The following is a 20348-nucleotide window of genomic DNA, read 5'->3' as shown; positions in this document are numbered from 1 at the left end:
GGGCCCCCAGCACAAAAAGGATGTGGACCTGTTAGAGAAGGTCTAGAGAAGGGCCACTAATATGATCAAAGGGTTGGAGAACCTCTCCTATGAAGATAAATAAATAAATAAGACAGAGGTTATGAACACATTAGCTATTGGTGTCTAATGTTTTCCTGAATTTTTAAGTTAAACTCCCTTCTGTAATGCATTTCAGAATAACAGATATTACACTTTATGCTTAAAAGGCACTCCTGATTTCATATTTACCTCACTGTCTATATATACATATTTGCTCCTAGAATAATATATATATAATAATATATATATATATTATATATATATGTAATATATATATATTATATATATATATATATTATATATTTTTACCTGTATGTAGTTGACATGGAAATCCAGTAATTCTCCTCTGAAAACAAGAGCCACAGTTAATTCATCTTGTGGGCACTTACTGAAGAGAATTGAAAAAAAAAAATCTTCAAAATATTTTTTCCCTTCGAGATGTTTTTGTGTAATTACCTTGAACATGAAGTTAGGCAGAAACTAAATCTAATAAAGCCAAGCAATTGTTAAAATCATCCATAGCACAGAACATTTATCCGAGAAGGGTGTACCTCCAGAATACTTGCCACTGACTTTGCAACAGGCCCCCAGTGTTTTTCACTGAAAAAAAGTTCACCAAGCTTGCTTTAAGGCAGGTCAGTGATTTCTATTGAGACACCAATATCACTTAGGTCTTCCCCAAGTGATGGTGGCAGTTTTATAGCACTAATAGCACTGTTACAGATCTGTTGGTATTTCTAGTAGAGAGTCAAACATTTGAAAAAAAAGTGATTAACTTCACCATACTTAAATAAATTTTTGTCAACTCTGCAGAGGAGCAAAATAACCATAGTGCTGAAGCACAATTATAAAGTATACTCACACTGAGTTATGGTGCTGATATTTAAAAGGGCTACATCATATATTAAAACTAAAATTTGCAAAGTTGCAAAAATTGACTAGTTAGCAATCTGCATTTCAGTTTTATCTTTGGCTTATAGAAATAAGACTTATATGGAAAATGAAAAACAGGAGATTACTGGTTTCCGATGGGCATGCTCACTTTGAAAGAAAGCAGTGAAAGACAGCAATAGCCCATCACATCCGAGCTTTAATACTCATGCTTTTTAACCTTGACAGTTCAAAAGTGATCTGAGCTTGTAAATGAGCATTATTATGACAAAGAAAGAATTTCAGTAAGAAAAAGACTGAAGTAACCACTTAAAAGTTGATCAGTTTTGGGAACTTAAATAACATTTTTCTGTATTAAAGGTTCTGTAGCTCTGATTCTGCTTGGTACCCTTTTTTGCCTTTCCTATTTCTTGCCCATCATCTTCAAACAGATGACCAGAATCCTTTGCAATATTCAAGTTTACACAATGATGCAATAACATTGTTTTTTTTTTCTCTCAATCCCTTTCCTAGTACTTCCCAGCATCCTACTTATTCTTTTAATTTTCTGAGCACAAAAATTAGTTCATAAGGTTACCGAGCCTGACTGAATTTAAGAAGAGATTGGACTGTGCACTTAGTCACATGGTCTGAACTTGGGTAGACCTGTGCGGTGTCAAGAGTTGGACTTGATGATCCTTAAGGGTCCCTTCCAACTCAGGATATTCTATGATTCTATGATTCTATGAAACTGACTCCTTTGAAGTGAATGCAGAGAGTCCTTCATTATAGATGCATGTACATGCATTATAAATGCTAAAGTAGCTTTTCACCACACAAGTAACGACACCTCAGGTGCTGTTATCATCTACTGCCTTTGTAGGCCTTGAAAATTCTGTTCTTCCTCTCTAGCAGTACTGTGGCTAGTGTTGCCTACTCCACCTACTCCATCTGACACTATCGCAAAATCTTCCTTCCCTTGTTCCCAGGATCCCAGGCTTAAGGCAGTCATTGCCGGCCACTGCACAGATAAGGCAGGCTGGCCCTTGGCCATCACTGCTTGGTTTCCTAATAAATTGCACTCGATTCCTAGCTGATGGTCTATGTAGATATTTACTGCGATACCTATTTGGTTTCATGCTTTCTGATGGGTACTGTAACAGAATTACCAGGGATGCTGTAAGTTGGGGACAGAGATCCTGTATCATGGCACAGAACAAGTGGTCAGATCATTGTTTTATTATTGCAGTCTGCAAATTATGACTACTCCCAATTGCAAAACATATTCTTTATCCTGTAAGAAAGAGGTTAGCACTAGGACAATATTCTTTTACAGAATGATTTTACTTTAGATATACTGGTCTAGCTTTTTTTTTTTTTTTTGACAATAAAATCCAAAAAACAATACACATAGGTATTTTAAATAATCCTCTGAAGTTTTTTTCTAATTATAATTTCAAAGAGTCTAACACTCTAACACATGTCCAAGACAGTTTGGACCAAGATATAAACTAGTCCAGTAATGATTCACTAACACGCTCACGTCTCTTCAAGTCAGTATTTATTAAATATGGATATTACAAATTCAGCTCATTTGTGAACAACACTTGCATTTCTGTGTTTTGTGCCTGAAGAATTCTTCAGAGTACAACAAGTAAGTAGGGATGGATAAAGTCTGAGACAGTATGAAGCATGTCCAGTGTAAATGTTATTACCTTAGAGAGAAAAGGACAAAGTAGCCTTATAAAATTCCAACATTCTTCTGGAAAGACTGAAAGTAATTGAGCAATACCCGTACCTCCCTAAGGAAAGGTCAAAGTGAAAAGAATGCTGAGTTAACAAGATGATTCAGCAGGCTGGAATCATATTTCTTTTAACTTGACATTTAGACTGAATTAACATCCTGAACTTACTCAGCAAGCAATGGAGCTCAAAGTAAATCCATTTAGTTTGATATTGAGAAAATCCAAAATGTGCCAGGTTGACATGACTAAGCATCTACTGAGCCTTGACCGTGCTGGAGCACAGAAGCATGAGGTGTACAGAAGAGGTTTTTCACTACAGGAGAGTGAAAGAAAACATGCAAAAAGAGAAGGCTCACAGGCATAGCATGCAATTAATAAAAGGCCAAGACCAGATTGCAAGCCACAGTTACAAATTTTCTTCATAATGGTCTTAAAGATTGATGCAGAAAGACCAGATTGAAAAGATGTGAAAGTCAATTCTTTTAACTTGACATTTAGACTGGACTACTATCTTGAAATTGCTCAGCAAGTGAGAGAGAGAAAAGTATCAGGTAAGGCTTTTAAAGGCTTTTAGTAAGTACCCACAAGCCATAAAAATGGAGAAGCTGGAAAGCAATATCCAGTTGATTAGTTTGGATGAACTTTTTCAGAGATGTGTGTTTTTAAAGGCCCAGCTCTTAACTAAGGCATCAGAGCAAAGCAAAGTGCCATTGGTATTTAACTGGGGACATCTGTGATCAGAAACTAGCGGCAATATTCATTTCTTGTTCTGTGCAAAGCAAAGGTTTACAAGTAGTGTCTTACCGGCATATAATCAAGCTCCAGAGAAAGCTCCATTTATCATAGGATCATAGGGAGATATATATATATATATATATATATATATATATATATATATATATATTTAATTTAGGCTCAGAATATCATAGAATCATAGAATGGCCTGGGTTGAAAAGGACCTTAAAGATCATCTAGTTTCAACCCCCCTGATCTGGTCAGGGTTGCCAACCACTAGAACAGGCTTCCCAGAGTTGCACCAAGCCTGGCGTTGAGTGCCTCCAGGGATGGGGCATCCAAAACCTCCCTGGGCAACCTGTTCCAGTGCCTCACCACCCTCTCAGTGAAAAACTTTCTCCTAATTTCCAACCTAAATCTCCCCTGTCTTAGTTTAAAGCCATTCTTTCTTGTTCTATCACTACCAACACATGCACAGAGGCATTCCCCCTCCTGTTTATATGCTCCTTTCAAGTACTGGAAGGCTGCAATGAGGTCTCCCCGGAGCCTTCTCTTCTCCAAGCTAATCAAGCCCAGTTCCCTCAACCTTTCTGCATAGGAGAGGTGCTCCAGCCCTCTGATCATCTTAGTGGCCCTCCTCTGGACGTGTTCTAAGAGCTCCACATCCTTCTTGTGCTGGGGGCCCCAGGCCTGCATGCAGTATTCCAGGTGGGGTCTCACAAGAGCAGAGTAGAGGGGGACAATCACCTCCCTCTCCCTGCTGGCCACCCCTTTTTATGCATTATTTTCTTTCTTTTCTATTTCTGGACAGATGGGTTTCATTCACACTTGGTTTATATTTAATCCTTAATAGAACAGAAATAAGTAGCAAAACCTCAGATAGATGGATTTTTTTTTTTTCCATACATTGGAGTCAGTTCCAAGAGAGTTGTTATGTTACCAGACAAAGTGGATGTTACAGCCTTCTGAAACACTGCAATATGGTACCTCTTCTGTCTCTTATGTGATGAGAATCAAAACAACCCAATATTACTGAGATGCCCTTAGTAAACACCTTACGTGTTTTTTTATTATCTGAGAAGCTGTGTGGTTGATGGATCTCCCATTTGAATTTAGATTACCATTCTTAAGTGCAACAGAAGGTCTGGAATAGGCCCTAAAGGCAGCCCTATCACATACTCAGCTGTGATTAATCTCACTGCTTAGCAGATGTCAGTTGTATTATTAAAAGTCAAGCAATTACACATTCTTCATAAGTTAGGATGACTCTACCTCCATCCAGTGAGAGTTTTCTTTAAGAAACATGCAGTGTAGACTTTTTAGAAGGATAAACATGGAAGAAAAGATGATGAACAAACAAGAAAGTGAAGACTTAAACCATTAAATCTTAAAAATTAAGACTGTTCATTCTTTTACTTTTTGTTTGTTTTATCATGTAATAACAAAGGAAAAACGAATTAATGCTACAAAGAGGACAGTAGTTAAGATATTATGAAAACTACAAATTAGAAAAGTTGAGGAGCTAATGGATTAAGTGTCACCTTTGTAAAAATAGATTGAGGAATACAGTAATATACTTTATCCATATGTACTTGAAGGAAACATTAGCTACTAACAATCTAGCCTTTTTCTTTCCTAGCTTTTACATGTGCAGAAGAATATGATTTACTGTATAAGGATTCCTGAGATTTTTAAGCTGAAAGCCTGTATAATTAAGTAGTTGAAAAGTTCATATGACAACTGCACTACTAATGAAGTAAAATTCAAATGAATTAAGTGCCTGAAAATAAGTGATGTAAAACTCTCTCTGTCCTGTGATAGCATTGTTTCTTCTGGGAAGGTCTGGACAAGCACTCCTTCAGTGGAGAAAGCTCCCTGCAAAATTGAAGTGTCAGGTGCAAACTTTAAAGTGTTTGAACAGTCTCTTTCCTTCCAGCAGAACCACATGTTTTGAAAAGCCATATGTTAGTACTTAGTTTTAAAAAGTCTCAAAAGCCTCTACTCTAAATATTCCACAAAGACTGCTTTCACTCTGCTGGAAGCTGCTCCCTGCCGAAGAGCAGCGTGTTTGCCCCTAGACCTACTCGGGTGCAGCTGCATGGCCCTGCCCACAGTCAAGGTGGTAACCTCCCATTCCAGCCTTGCCTCCACACCTTGCATGTAAAAAGAAAGATTAATTTTCAGCCAGATTACCTCAGTCATTCCCAGACAACCTGTTCCTCCCTGCTTCACACAGCCCATCCAGCTGTTATCCCAGTAAAATGTTGTAAACTTGCTGTTTAAGTATCAGTGTCTAGCCACACAAAATTATATTTGTGTTTCATCCAACTAACTTACAGTGGATATTGAGTCCTGTAGGATTCTTGCAAGGCTAATAATTAAAGGGTCTTAGAACTATCGCCAATATAATTTCATTAACTCAGATAAATAATATGTTACTTGATATATGTCTCCATTGGTTAAATTCTTATTGGCCCTATTTCAGCCATTATTCTTCACTTGTGATAGTAGCCTTTAATTTGCCATCAGGCCTGCTGAAATGAGTAGAGCCAGCTGCCTAGTAAGATAATAGTAAATTGAGGTTTGACCCTGTTTTTAATCCACTGGAACCCTGAAGCGAATTTCCACAGACCCACCATGAGTCAGGGCCAAGTAATATGGCCTTTTTCCACATCTTTCAGCTCAGCTGCAAGAAGCTGGACCTTTCTGAAATGCTGTCTCAACAAAGAAGTATCCCAGATAACCCAAAAACAATTTATTGAAGGGGAAGAATTCTATAAAATGTCCTGACTGATTATTTTAATAACAAAGGGAAAAGAGGGAAAAAAGAAAAAAAAAAAAAGTATTGATTAAAAAAAGGTAATAATACTGATTTGGATTGGCTGTATGAGCATGACAGAAAATATAATTAGAACACGTGAAAATTAGTGTGATTTTTCAACATTTCTTCACTGTACTCATGAGACTCAGGAAGCTGAGTAAATATATTTGCACCTTTGTCCTTGTTAAATCTCAGTGGTAATGAGCAACTATGTGAATGTGAGAGCTGTACATTTATTACCATATCACATCATGAATACCGAACAAAATGGTGAAGGTGGAGAAGGTGGAAAAAGTTTTAGGATAGACCACAGAAGCCCTCTCAGTGTTTTATAAACAATCTGTGCTGCAACAACAGAATGGAGGTGTTTCATTTGCAGAGTTGAATTACAGACCAGCTAAATTCAAAATTATTCCTAGTGTGACATTTCTGCACTGGGAAACTGATTCACAAAAATGAAAACATTCTGTGAGAAAATGCAAATCCGGGAAATTTCTGGTGGAACCCAGGTTTCCCCAGATCTCTCACTTGTTTCTTGACAATATGCCTCACACATCTAAAATGACTGGCCTTTTAGTGCCTAGTTTCCTCACAGAGCTATTTTGTTCAAGTTTTTGGATCTCACAAGCATTTTAGCTCATCAGCTCCAAGGACTTCCAGGCCCTTTTGTTCCACATTGTTTTTGGCTAACCAACTGTTGTACAAGGGCGCCAGGACCTTGAATGGTTTCAGGGTCAGGAGGAGACTATTTTATTTTATAACATCTAAATGTCCCATTGGAGGATTATGTCAATGTGAAATACTGCTGACTTCCTGATCTGTGAAAAAATAATGAGGTTTCGATTTCTTTTCCCTCTTCTTCAAGTCAAGAAATTTCTGCATCAAAAATCTCAAATTGGGAAAAGACCAGAAAGTCTATTTCCCAACCAGCTCTATTTAAAATAGTATTCACAATTGTCTGAAGTCAAGGAAGAAAGCCAGAAACTTAAGAGATTCCTGTGCACACATGGAACTTTTTAATAATAATAATAATAAAAAAATCCTTTAGGGAAGAAACAAAAATTCTAGTTTTAACACACATATTAATATTAAAAGCCAACCTCACTGAAGAAGAGAGCCATTGAGTAGGCACATATTTTTAAAACCATGAATAACTGTGACTATATTATCAAATAAAACCACTCCATGAAGTGGATCATGCCCCCATCATCATCATCTTGAGACCTGATCATGCATCTTGCTCAACTCTTAACATGCTTGGATCCCTAGCACAGATTTGCCTTAGTCTTTAAGACATTAGCCTTGTCTCTAAGCCTATGTCCTCAGTCACTATTTGTCAGATGGAAAATGTCAGTGATAACTCCCAGTAGGTGGACAAGCTTGCATCAGGTTTGGTTCCCTCCTTTCTATGTAGTTCTCTGACTTGTGCCAAAGACTTGTGCTTCTCAACTCCTCTGCAATAGATCAGGACATAGTATATTAAACCTCAGCTCCAAGATGTATGCACATAAGCTCCATGTTGTTTTGCTCTAAGCCTTTTGCCAGTGGTTCTGCCTAAGGCCTCTTGGCCTCTTAAGTGGTGTCAAGCTACAACAGGGTAAACAACTGTGACTCCATTACTAGTGCTGAAATACATATATAAACATATTCTTTAGTCTAGAGGACACCCTTCTGTACATTTAGCCTTTCCAATTTTATAACTGGTGATTAAACCAAAAAATCACATGCTTTCACCTATCATCAAAATCTTTACTAAGCCGTTCCCTCAACTGAGGTCATGACCACTTGGCATTGACATACATCATTTGCTCTAAATTAAAAGACTTGTGAGACCACAGTACATTTTTTATGGAGACAATAAGTCCAGAGATTAAGGCATCAGATCTTAAATTTCTATTAGCTTGTTATTAAAAATTGTGACAGGCTTTTATCTTCTGTAGTTTATCTAAAGAATGAAAAGTGGCAAATCCAATGAAATCCTATTTTCTGAATAGCCATTAGCTTGATTTGCAACAAATTTCTACAGTACCTGATTTATGCCAATGTTGTGTTATTGCTTCTCTGTAAAATACAAACAATTAACTAATGATTTACACTTATGTCAGCACAGGAAAAAGAAGATCACAATCTTTTCTCATTCCTGTTTCTTTTCCAGCATGCTCAGACCTCAAAAAATGAAGACCAATCTGGTCACAGGTGCTTCAGCAGTCAGTTTACACTTTTTAATTAGACATACAAAGAACATCCCTCAATAAAAATATACATCACCTATGAGCTAAAGATGTCTATATAAGATCTGACAGCAGTTGAAATCTCTAATCACTTTAGAAGATATTGAATTTGACCACTATACCTTTTCTTAACGTTAGCTATCTCCTTTATTTCTCAGGGGGTTATATTTTTTTCTCAGTCATTGCAGAAAACACTGGATTTTGTGTGCTTGTGAAAGAGTCCTTCAATAAAAACTCGTATTAATGTAGTGCACAAAATCTTTTTTACAGGTGGAAGCAGTGAACCCCCCAAATCAATGCTATACTTCCATTGTCTTCATGATAGCTATAAAACAATCTTTTCACCTTCTGGGATAACCCTAAAAGGTAAGAAAAAGCACAAGAATAAATTAGTTCTTTAAAAATTAAGTATGACAATAAGTCTGCCTCTGAGGTAATCAAACCAAATTTTTCTTCCAGCAAGATGCTCATAGGAAAAATAATAAAATTTTAAAAAAGGTCAGCTAATAAGAACAATAGTTATCCTTAAACAAAATGTATGGACAAAACTGAAATTTGGGTTTCTGACACATGAAAATTGTTGTTTATCAAAATGAAAACAATTATTTTTAAGTCCTCATGAAATGAACCCCAAAATTTAGTGTCAAAATGTTACAGATATTTTTAAAAAGTTGTTGCACTTGTATGTTATATTATGATAAATAATAAATATGATAATAATAAATATGCTGCATTTTCTTTTCAAGATAAAATGTTTACTTGTGTTGTTGTAAGACAATTTATTTCTTTTAGTGGGACTCACTTCACATATATTTAACTAAAAAAAATTGTCTATTTTGCACTAACCTTCTTGGATGTAATTGCTTTTCCCTACTCACTAGAAAGGAAATGTGACTAGATAGATGCTAAAAAATCATTGGATTCTCACAGTTTACTTCTCACATACTTTCCTTCTAGTCAGTAAGAGTAGTACTAGCAGCTTTATAATTCATTGGAAAATCAAACGCACAACATTTTCAAACTGTCAAAGGAAAATTTTTATGGAAATCTCTTCACTGAAAGAAGGAAGAAGGAGATCTGCATATATATATATGTATATATATATAAAATGTGTCATGTTACCATGGAGAAAAAGGAAACAATGGGAATTATGGTCTGTTAAATGTGGGAGTGTTTACGGGGGAAAAAAAAAAAAAGTTCATATGATGATAAATTTATGTTTACCTAAGATCCTTTATAGGTTGTGACCTGATTCTGAAAGAATTTCATATTCAACACAATTAATTATCTCTTCTGGAGGAGAAATAACAAAAGCAATGTTTTTCTGCCTTTTTTTTTTTCTTCTCTTGTAGGTTTCCTGTGACTTTCTTATTAATTATTTGCAAATTAGTTGTCCCTGATATTGCTTCACCCACATAGTTCTGGGAAATTTCACCACGTCAGAAGCCAAGAAGATTTGAGAAAAAACACATCTTCAAAGAACTGAACGCTGATACGTACTACATGGAGCCCAATGGATTTCAATGCTCCACTTCCGCGAAGAAAACAAAAATTACAAAAAGGTATTTCAGCTGTTGTTTTTCTCCTTGAGAAATTATCTAGAAACTCAGTGAGAATATGCTATTGCATAGGAATGTCAATCACTCTCATAATTTAAAGACTGTTCTTAGTACTAAAAATCCCAAATCAACCCCACTCAAAGGCATGATCAAAATCAAAAAGTATTGTGTTAACAGCTGTGCAGTAGCTTGCAGAAGCCACTTGGTAAAAGCCAAGCAACTGCTCAGTAAGATTATGATAAGTATTGACCAATGCGTGCCAGATGAAGGCTATACAGAACCTCTGGAAATGATTTTCTTGCTAATGCTGGCTATAAGCTACATGATATACTTTACATGATAGTCTAGATGACCCCTTTCATTACATTTTGGTAAGTGTTGTCCCAAGTCTCTCAGCCTAATAAGAGGTTTATATTTCAATTATGTTTCCAAATCCTTCTGATGATGTGACAGAAAACAATCTAACTATTCACGTTAATTTAATATCTTTTTGCTTGTGAATTATATGTAACTGTGATATTTTTACAGTAAGGGTTAAGAAGGAAAGGCAAAGTTATTTCTTCTTCTGTACTACCAGAAGCCAAAAGAGAAAGTACACATGAAGACCAAAAAGGAAGAAATAACAGTTATGAACATAAAGAATATTCCTTTTTTTTTTTTTTTCTTTTTTTCTTTTTCTCTTTTTTTTTCCTTTCATTTTTTCTTTTCTGAAAATAGCTGTCTGTCTGAGTGGGTAGGGTCAGACATACTGAAGTTAAGTCAAACTACAAATGTACACAATCACATTTGAAATCTATGAGCTACAGGAGCCAACGGTCTACATCATCTTCACCCGAATTACATTTTTATGTCTTCTTCTTTGCTTCACTAAATAACTGGAAAGATTCTGAGCTTTGCTGCTAAAAGAAACTCTCTGACTATCATCTTGTTTTTATTTAGAGCTTTTAGAAGACAGAGCTAATGGTGTATAATTACTTTATCAGTTTGCTCAACAGAAGTCATAACTTCAGTGCCATTAGAATAAAGTTTTCAGAAAATTGAGTTTATAAATAGACACATGAAGCATATGAAGGAAAGACAGAACAATTATTACTTTTCCATCCTACTCTTTGTATAATGTGAAGATAATTTCTTTTTAGTTTAAATCATTGAGCACTCTGTCCTAATGTGTTGTCTTCCTACAAATAATAATTTCCAAATGAGTTTCAGAACTGGAAAAAGTCACAGGAGTGATCTTTCTACTTTATAATCCTTTTCTGACTACTTTAATGAACAATGGTGTAATAATTGCTTTTACAGATAGTTTTAACTGTTCCAAATAGCACAGGCATAAAACAGGATTAAGGAATCAGAAGTCATAAAAATCTACATCTCCTCTCTCTTTTTTCTCTCAGACTTTCTTTGTGGGTACAGATTTCAAAATCACCACAGTTGTTTGTATTAAATGATTTTAAAAATATACTAGAGTTGAAATCTCACTACACAGAAATCAAAATGAGTTTCTTCAAGTATATAATTGAGTTGTAATTTCACTCTAGAGTGTTACTGTTTGAATAAGAGACCAGAGTATTTTTCTTCCATTAAATTCAGTAACATGAAGTCTAGAAAAGGAGTAAAAGAGAAAGGACCAGGCCTCTTTCTCCAGCATAGCCCTAACTGTATTTGTTCCTTTACAAGGTGACAAGACTCTGGAAGGTCAGGAAATGGAATAAAATAAGAAGATCTGATTCTCCTATGACACCTGGAAATCAGAAATCACATGGCACTTTTCAAAATAAATGAAAACAAAGTAGTTGTAAAGAAAAATAGGTAATTCCACTACCTGAACCTACGATTTGGTCACTGTCTCTGAGGAATTAAATGTTAGTAGATGCACCACATGGGTGGAGGGCAAGGCATACTGGTAAGGCAATCTTCTTCCTCAAGTGGGTTATTCTTTAAATTTTCATGTTTTTTTTTTTTTTTTTTTTTTTTTAGTCAACAAATAAAAAATAACTTTTCACCATATAAAATTTCAAAGTAGAAAAGAGGTAATGATATCAAAACATGTTAAAAATATCTTTCATCTCTACTTTTCCTCACTGATCTTAAGGGAACATAAAAAGAAAACACAGCATAACTACCAGTTCAGGTCACAAATCCTTCTGTTCCAGAACCCCATCTTTAGTGAGCCTACAACTTCTCTGTTAAAAGGTTAGATCTAATATGCTTCAAAAAACAAACAAAAAAAAAAAGAAAAAAAGAAAAAAAAAAAGAAGAACCTAGATTTTAGAAAATCAGGCAAAACCAACTTGAAAAACACAGTGGGTGTTCCTTGCTTAACTTAGCTCTAAAATTGGACAGTGACCACTGGACCTTTGCCCACTTTTTAACACACGGGCTATTGCTCTGAGCAAGAATTGCATGCTCAGATGTGTATTACACTACGTATTTAAGTCTTTGTGCCCTGCTTACAACTCTTTTTATTGTTCTCAATGCCCTAGCTACATTCCATAAAGACCTTCTGAGCTTTGTTCAGGCACATTTTTTGATGAAAGAGACTGGCAATTAGATGAGCCAAGATGAGAGTCTCCAAAAAATCAATCTGAAAAGTTTTCTTGAAACAGTGTTCTGGGACTCTTCCTGCCCTTGGGCTGGATTTTTTTTTTTTTTTTTTTTTTTTATGTGTGTGCAAGTGAGAGATAATGCAGACTGTAGAGAAGTCTTTTAAAAGTTTTACTAATTTTCATTAGACTGGTTCATATGAGTTCTCTGGGTGCCTCAGTAGAGGTTTTTAATCATATTGTGCCTTTCGTGCTACAGTGATCGCAACGCTAATCTCTGTAATTCCACGTTTGGGATCCCACTTTTCAAAGTGCAAACAACTGACTATGATTTTATAAAGAATATTTTTTCCAGTGGGAACACGAAGGCAGAGTCATAGGGAAACATCATAAGCCAAGAGCTGAAAAAATCTAATTGCAATAGGAGAAATAAGCCATTCTCAGTTTCTTTTCCTTGTTTTGAAAACTGTGCACAAATAAAAAATGTATGGATAATATTTTGTGAGGGAGAAAACTTTGCCTCTTTCTACTTACAAGCATCAGACACATCATCTCTAAAGGAAAACCTGGAGAAGAAATTGAATTTCAGCATGTGCAGCAATGGAAGACCAGGTCTCAGAAAAAGGAAACAAGATTAGCATGAGTAATATGGACTCAGAGGAAAAAAAGTCTAATAAAATATTTATGTTTCTGTCCATCTTAAGATCTGATACACTGCCAAGATCTCTAGCAGCTTCTGAAGCCACATTTTTTTCCTTTTTCTTTTTTTCTTTGTCTCCCTGTTTTGAGCATTACTTTGCTTAACACCTTTGAAAAGCTTTCACTATTCAAAACTAACACTTCCCACTTGTTTACCCAATGCCACCTCTCAACTCTTCCAAACACATTGCGCAAGGATGGTGGCAAGGACCATCCGCAGAACAAGACTCAGACATCCAGATAAAGCCAGTCTGAGGGGAGGGAAAAAAACAAAACAAAACAACAAAAAAACATATCTTAAAAGAAAATATCTTGAGCAATTCCTAAGGGTCTTCAAGCTTTACTAACAACAAGAACTCTGAGGCAATAACGCAGTCATGTTGTAATACCATTTCATGGCATTTGCTGTTAACATTATTCATACAGGGATGATATTGATTTGCTATTCCTTGAAAAGAAGATCTTTTATAAAACCTGTGTTAATGAAATCCTTATGCCTGTTACCATTATATAGAGTGCAGATGAATTTATAGGAGCTATGAATGCCTTGAATGACAGAATGTTACAGCACCTGACTAAATTTGGAGAAGAGAAAAGCAGACCTATAATTACAGTTTCCTACAAGGAGATAATGCAGGCTCAGTGCCAATTCTTGCATTAACTATCCCAAATCTATTAAGATATTTCTTCCACCTCAATTAATTTTCACAATAGTATTAATAATGGAATATCTTCTGTACTCTTGATCTCAGGGTTCAATACCATTAACAATACAATGCTCATATATAAACTTTTTTATATCTTGCAAAAATATGTAATGCATATTTTAGAAAGTTTACAAAGCAGCTGAAGCTGGGATAATGAACTTATTATGTTTGCAACGTTCTCACATTTCATCTAATATGTTACAGAGATGGTCAGAGAATAACTTTTTTTAAGCTATGAGGCAAGAATATAGTCTTAATACAAGAGAATATTTTGTTTTGGTTTTCACCCACACCAAAAATTTAACAACATTACAATGGATGTAGTAAGCCATCTTAGTATTTTTTGTATCACCATACTAACTCTACATAGATTTATATAAGTACTATATTTTTATTTGCCTATATCTCATCTCTTCCTTCAGTTTGAAACATGACATACTTTAGCATTTCATAATCTACCCTGTGTATTACAGAATAGTTAAAGGACCTAAGACTGAAGGAAAGCCTGTATTTCAGTGACTACATCAGGATCAATGAAAATTTATATATATATATCACAGGAAATTTATTAAATGGAAAATTTCATGAATGTGATATTAGAGGTATATACACCACAGAAAGATGAGGGCTGATGATTAATTTTCTGATTGAGGTTCTTATTGCTGAAATATAACTTATAAAGGAAATCTTTTACAAGATTCAGGAAAGAGTTTGATGTTTTGTGTAAAAATCCAGTGTTCATATGTACAAGACTTCACAAATGCTCAGGCAGCTTCTGTGACCCTGGATCATAACAGCTTTAAGAAAGGCATAAAATCCAATTCTCAGTGGAGTTCCTTTACATTTAATAAGCATCAGTTCCATAAGACATGCCCTACAACAGATTGTGAAAGATTGGGTTTGATTCTTTTTCACTTCCAGTATTCACAAAATTTCTCAGGGGTCCCAGGGACTTTCTGACCATTCTAGAAAGCACATGTAGAAATGAGGAGAAAGGATTGCAGGAAATATTATTGTTCTTCCTCTCTCTCATTCTCTCTCTCTCTCTCTCTCTTTCTCTCTCCCCCCCCCCCCCCCCCCCCCTTGTGGTAGTTTATCAATCAATCAAACTTGCCTTCCACTCATTCTACCTAGTTTTCAAGTCTAAATACAAAATGACTTTACATTGTATATCTTTTCCATAATAGCTCATTTCCTCAGGATGTTCACCACAACCTAAGAACTATCACTGATCAGTGAGATTACCACTACTTTTAATATGAATTAATTTAAATAATAATAATGATTTAAAAGGTGAATAAAATTACACAAGTCTGCATTTAGAAATAGAAAATAAAACACATACTACAGGCACTTAATCCATAAAAGTATTTGTATGTTGTGGTGATGACTCGTCAGGAAGGGCAATAAGGACTGAAGGAAAGAAGAAACAAAAGTTATATCTTCTGAATATTATTAGCAGTACATCTTCCAAGATCCTACTCCTTTTTTAAGATGATGATAAAGGATATTGCTGCCCAGGGACCAGGCATGTTCTGAAACTTCACTCTAATGGTTTACAATCAAAGGAAATTTTTTCCGTATTACTATTTCACAGCATTAAGATGAGTACTAAAATGTGATTAATCAAAGAGATTTTACTGACTGGCTCAGCATTCAACCAGGAAAAGATTTCCCATTTGGGCTTCAAGGGTTCTGAAAATTTTGACAAATTATGGAAAAGGCACGACCTTAATTCCTTATGAATAATCAAAAATGAATTACACCCCCTTTAATTCCATCTGAAACCTCGGGGATTTACTGCTCCATCCCCCCTCCTTTTTTTTTTTTTTTTTTTTAATTTCCATTCAATACATTTACTTAATTCATTTGAACATTTTAGAGAATCATTTTTTAGAGAACACCTATACCCTCATTACTTTCTCATTATTTATCGTTAAAGAATTTTGTTAAGAGAAAATAACTTCACTACTTTCCCAAGGGAAAGTAACTTCATAATACCACATCACCTGGCAGGGTTTTTTGAAAATTAATTCTGGAATATTTGCACCTTAAATCCATTAGAGGAATTTTGCAGTAGTAATAGTACCAGTGGTAATAGTAGTGATAGTAACAGTAGTATTTAAGGATTTTTATTATTATTATTATTATTTTTTTATGTGGCCTAGAACTACAAGGAGAAGTTGACCCCCTGGTAAATTGCAGTAGAGTTGTATTAGTGTAGATTTTGGTCTCCACAGATTAAGAAGAAGACATTAATAAAAAGTCATGATCCAAAAATAGGAAGAAATTTTTACATAGATGTCTTATCTATAGACAGGTAAACATGTATGCTGGCTTTACTACAAGTCCAACTATTGCCTAGATGTACTGGTTTTCCTACGGTGCAAGATTTCCAAACCACAAAGTCAGACTCTTTACTGATGCTATCTGGTGTTTATGACTTTTTAGAACTCCAGAAATATGATGGAGATGGGTGAAGACCCTCCTTGCCCTTTCCTTCAGACTTTCTGTGGTCTTTTTCATTCATTTTTGCTTTGTTGTTTTGCTGTCTGTCATCTACTTATGCCAAACTCAGTAGAGAGGAAAAATAACATGTGACTCCAAGCAGTTTGCACTATAGATAGAATACAGCAGCTTACCTGTTTGACGGCATAAAGGAGGCGACCATAGCAGTACATCATGACCATTACAGGGATGACCAAGCAGAATATGAAGAGACAGATGATATAGGATGTGGACTCAGCTGACTCAGAGGACCAGCGAACTGAACAGCTGGTACCTGCACCTTCTATCCCGTAACTGCTCCATCCAATCAGAGGTGGCACAGTCCAGACCAAGGAATAAATCCACGAACCTCCAACCGCTAGCAGTGCCTTCCGGTAGTCATCACTGCGCTTGTTACACAGGGTGAGGGTGCTATAGCGTTCATAGGACAGGACAGCCAGAGAGATCAGGGACACAATGCCTGCAATGAACCAATTTAAATGTTTATTTTTGTCATTTTACATAGTAACCATTTTAAGTTCCAAGAAACAAGACTTTTTTTTTTTTTTTCTTCCCCCCTGGTTACTGTATTATTTGAAGCAGCAGTGAAAATTACTCCATTATTATGTTTAAATCCTCCCTGGACTTGGTCCACCACATCAAAGCATATTTAACTTGTATTTAACTTATATTGTAAGATTTTCATACTTGCAAGCTCCTACTTTTCTAGACATGCTTACAAGAGTTAAATGTTTTGGTATAACCCAGGAAAAATCAACTTTCTCCATAAACTAGAAAATTATTGAAAGACTTCCTTGCTAAGAAATGTTCAGTCTTTAATATCCATTACCATTTTCAAATGTTGCATTGCCATTTATAAATACAAAATCTTTATATTAAAAATTAGTGGCCTGAAAATGAAAGCAGTTTTTGCACTTCTGCTCCATCACATAGATATATCTTCAGTTCTGACAACACATATAGGGCAACAACAGACAACTCTCAACATGAGTCTGATATGGAGTGTTATAACCTTATTTACATATAAATCACATAATCAGTTAAAAATTGATTTAAGTTAACATTGAACCTCAGAGACCACTTGTATCCTCCAAAAGAAAATTCAAAAATCTGGATGTAAGACATTTGCATTGCCTTTTTCAAGATCCAGGATCTCCATCACCTCTACAAATCTTTATGGATTTGCACGTCAGGTTCTTAGTTATGAGTCAATGGTTTTTGAGCTATTATTTTGTATGTTTTTATTCTCCTTGCAGTTTCCTTACAGTTCATGTTAACATAACAATGGATACCACTTCCAAGGATTTATTACAGAAGGAACTTGTTGGAAGAAATCTAACACAGGTTACACAGGTACCTGAGACAAAAAAAAAAAAAAAAAAAAAAAAACACAGATTTTTTATTTTAAACTTAGGACTCAGTAAGGTGATATGAATCTAGTTACTCATTTCAGATTAGACCATCATGGCCTAATGGAAAGCAGTCTTGGGAACAGAAAATCTTTCCACTCCTAGATGCATTGTCTACAATTACGCTATATTGCTCTTGTGTTAGCTCTGACAGCAACTGAGGGCACAATGTCCTAATTTTGATGAGGTGGCAGATGAGACATACTTTTGTTGGTAATATCCTACAGCTTTGTGGGTACAGTGTTAGCTAGAAAGTCTGAATCAGGTGTTCAAACTTCCCTGGCAAAGGACCATAATATCTGAAGATAATAACTGTCCATGAATACAGGATTGTTAGTTTTGATCCAAAGCAGGGTTCCATCTTTAAATGATGTAGAAATAATGCTCAGTTATTCAATCAGGACCATGGCAATGCCAGTCAAGAATAAATCAAGTATTAATAATCAATTTAAAATGCAAAAGTCCTCATACAGTTTCCTTTAATATATAGCAAATATATACACACACACACACACACACACACACATTTCTTTTCCACACAGGAGAAGACTGGAGACTTAATTACACCTCTGGGCTGGAGCCATTTCATCCTCACTCACCTTTTATTATTGAGTTCCATTGACATGACACATATTACATTTTCCTCTTGAGGATGAGAACTGTTATATATGGAATCCCAAACCACAAAAGTTCAAGAAAAAAAAAATCAATATTTATCTTTCTTTTTGGCACAGTAAGACTTTAAGTTCTGTTCTATAGCTGAACTTTTTAATAATGATGATATTAGCACCACTCTGCACTGAATTCAGATGCTTTCCAAGCAAGAAGGCAAAAAAAAAAAAAAAAAAAAAAAAGAATACTTCATAAGAGGTATTAAAAGATAAAAAAAAAAAAAAAAAAAAAAAACAATAAAAGCAATGTGTTTCATGTGGTTAAATATAATAAAACAAAATAACTATTTACAAAAAATAAAAAAAAAATACTTGAAAAGATTGGAACTGATGTTTTGGAAGACAGAATAAGATGATATTAAGAATAAAAATTTAAATAGAACAGTTAGCTTTTTCCAACAGTGAAAATTAAATTGAATTTAATTGAATTGAAGGGTATCAGTTGAATTTCCTTGAAGTAAGAAAAACACCTTCTTACTTAAATGGGAGAGAAACAAAGACAACAGAGGGCATGACATCCCTCTCCCAGTCTGATTAATAAAACATTGTGCATTATATACATGGTGCATATACACGATGATATATCTTGTGTATACACATGATGCTAAAACCATTGTACAAAAATAACCTTGATCCAAGACTGTAGTTGACTATGCCAGGCCCTGCAACACAAGGTTTTCCTGCAACCTTGTTCCCTGCCCAGGTGAGAAAAGAGCAGGCAGGAGCCAGCTGATGGTGCAAGAACATCAAAGCACCACATCTAAAATAAACCTAGTGCTGCAGCTGCCCTCTTGGAAGGAGTTTCTAGACTGACCCTTGCATGAATTTTTTTTCCTTCACCCTAAAAAGGTTCTGATGCTAAAGAGCACATTTCATCTGTCTCTCCAGATGTCACTCAATACCCTCTGGACTGTGAAAAGATCTGTAATCCAGACTAGATAAGTAGAATAAAGCTCCTTACTTTTCTTTTTGCTTCCTTTCTTTGTATACCAGAGTTTTCTTAATGTTTTAAGCACTTAACTGTTGTTGCATTCATCAGAAGTCCTGCAGTTACCCGTATTCTACTTTACATCACATCTATTGCAGTCATAGGAATTAGTGAGAATCAGAGCTTTAAAAACAACAATAACAACAACAACAACCGCAATTAAATACTTCAGTATTATGGATGAGGGGAAAGACTTGAACATAATCTCCATAATCTTAATAACTGGAAAACGAATTTAAAAGAAATCATGTAAGTTATAAAAAGAAAAACATTATAATTTTAAAGCTAATTGCAATGCTTTATCCCTACATTTCATTCTTATGTTGGAGCAACATTTATGACTGGCTACACTGTGTATATTAATTTCAAATGAGTAATGTTTTCTAAAATTACAACAAAATTAAGTTTAGGAACTGCACATGTAAATAGTATTTGCTTTCAACAGATATTTAGGACCTTGAGCTAGTATCTAGCTAAATAACTCCACAGGAGTCAACTGCATTGAGAAATGTAATTTTCTCCCTCAACATTTCATGTAGAAACAGGAACAAAGCTGAGATTCTTGCTAAACAGAACTGAAAGATGACATACAAACCTACTGCAGATTGCATTACAAGAACAAATAATTACTCAAAAATTAGCCAGAGAAATAAATGACTTTGAGATGAGCAGTATCTGAAGCATGAGCCTTTTCTACACAGCAATTAGTTGCAGTGAGTAGATTGTGAGAAATTAAATTTCAAGTCATAAACCAAGACAGGCATCCATTTATAGGACTACCATCTGGGATGTTATCTATTAT

General features: G+C 35.2%; 1 protein-coding gene across 2 annotated transcripts in view; it reads right to left on the bottom strand.

Annotated features, from left to right (window-relative positions):
• The window catches only part of LOC101798236 (pinopsin), a 98427-nt gene that overhangs the window by 53193 nt on the left and 24886 nt on the right, over nt 1-20348 (bottom strand). For both annotated transcript variants that reach the window (XM_038173269.2, XM_072031444.1), the window contains exon 3: nt 16613-16938. In XM_038173269.2, coding sequence (XP_038029197.2) covers nt 16613-16938 — 326 coding nt within the window. The remainder of the gene's footprint in view (nt 1-16612; nt 16939-20348) is intronic.

This window comes from Anas platyrhynchos, chromosome 1, assembly GCF_047663525.1.
Source record: "Anas platyrhynchos isolate ZD024472 breed Pekin duck chromosome 1, IASCAAS_PekinDuck_T2T, whole genome shotgun sequence".
Taxonomy (NCBI): domain Eukaryota; kingdom Metazoa; phylum Chordata; class Aves; order Anseriformes; family Anatidae; genus Anas; species Anas platyrhynchos.
This window is presented reverse-complemented; position numbering and strand designations above follow the sequence as displayed.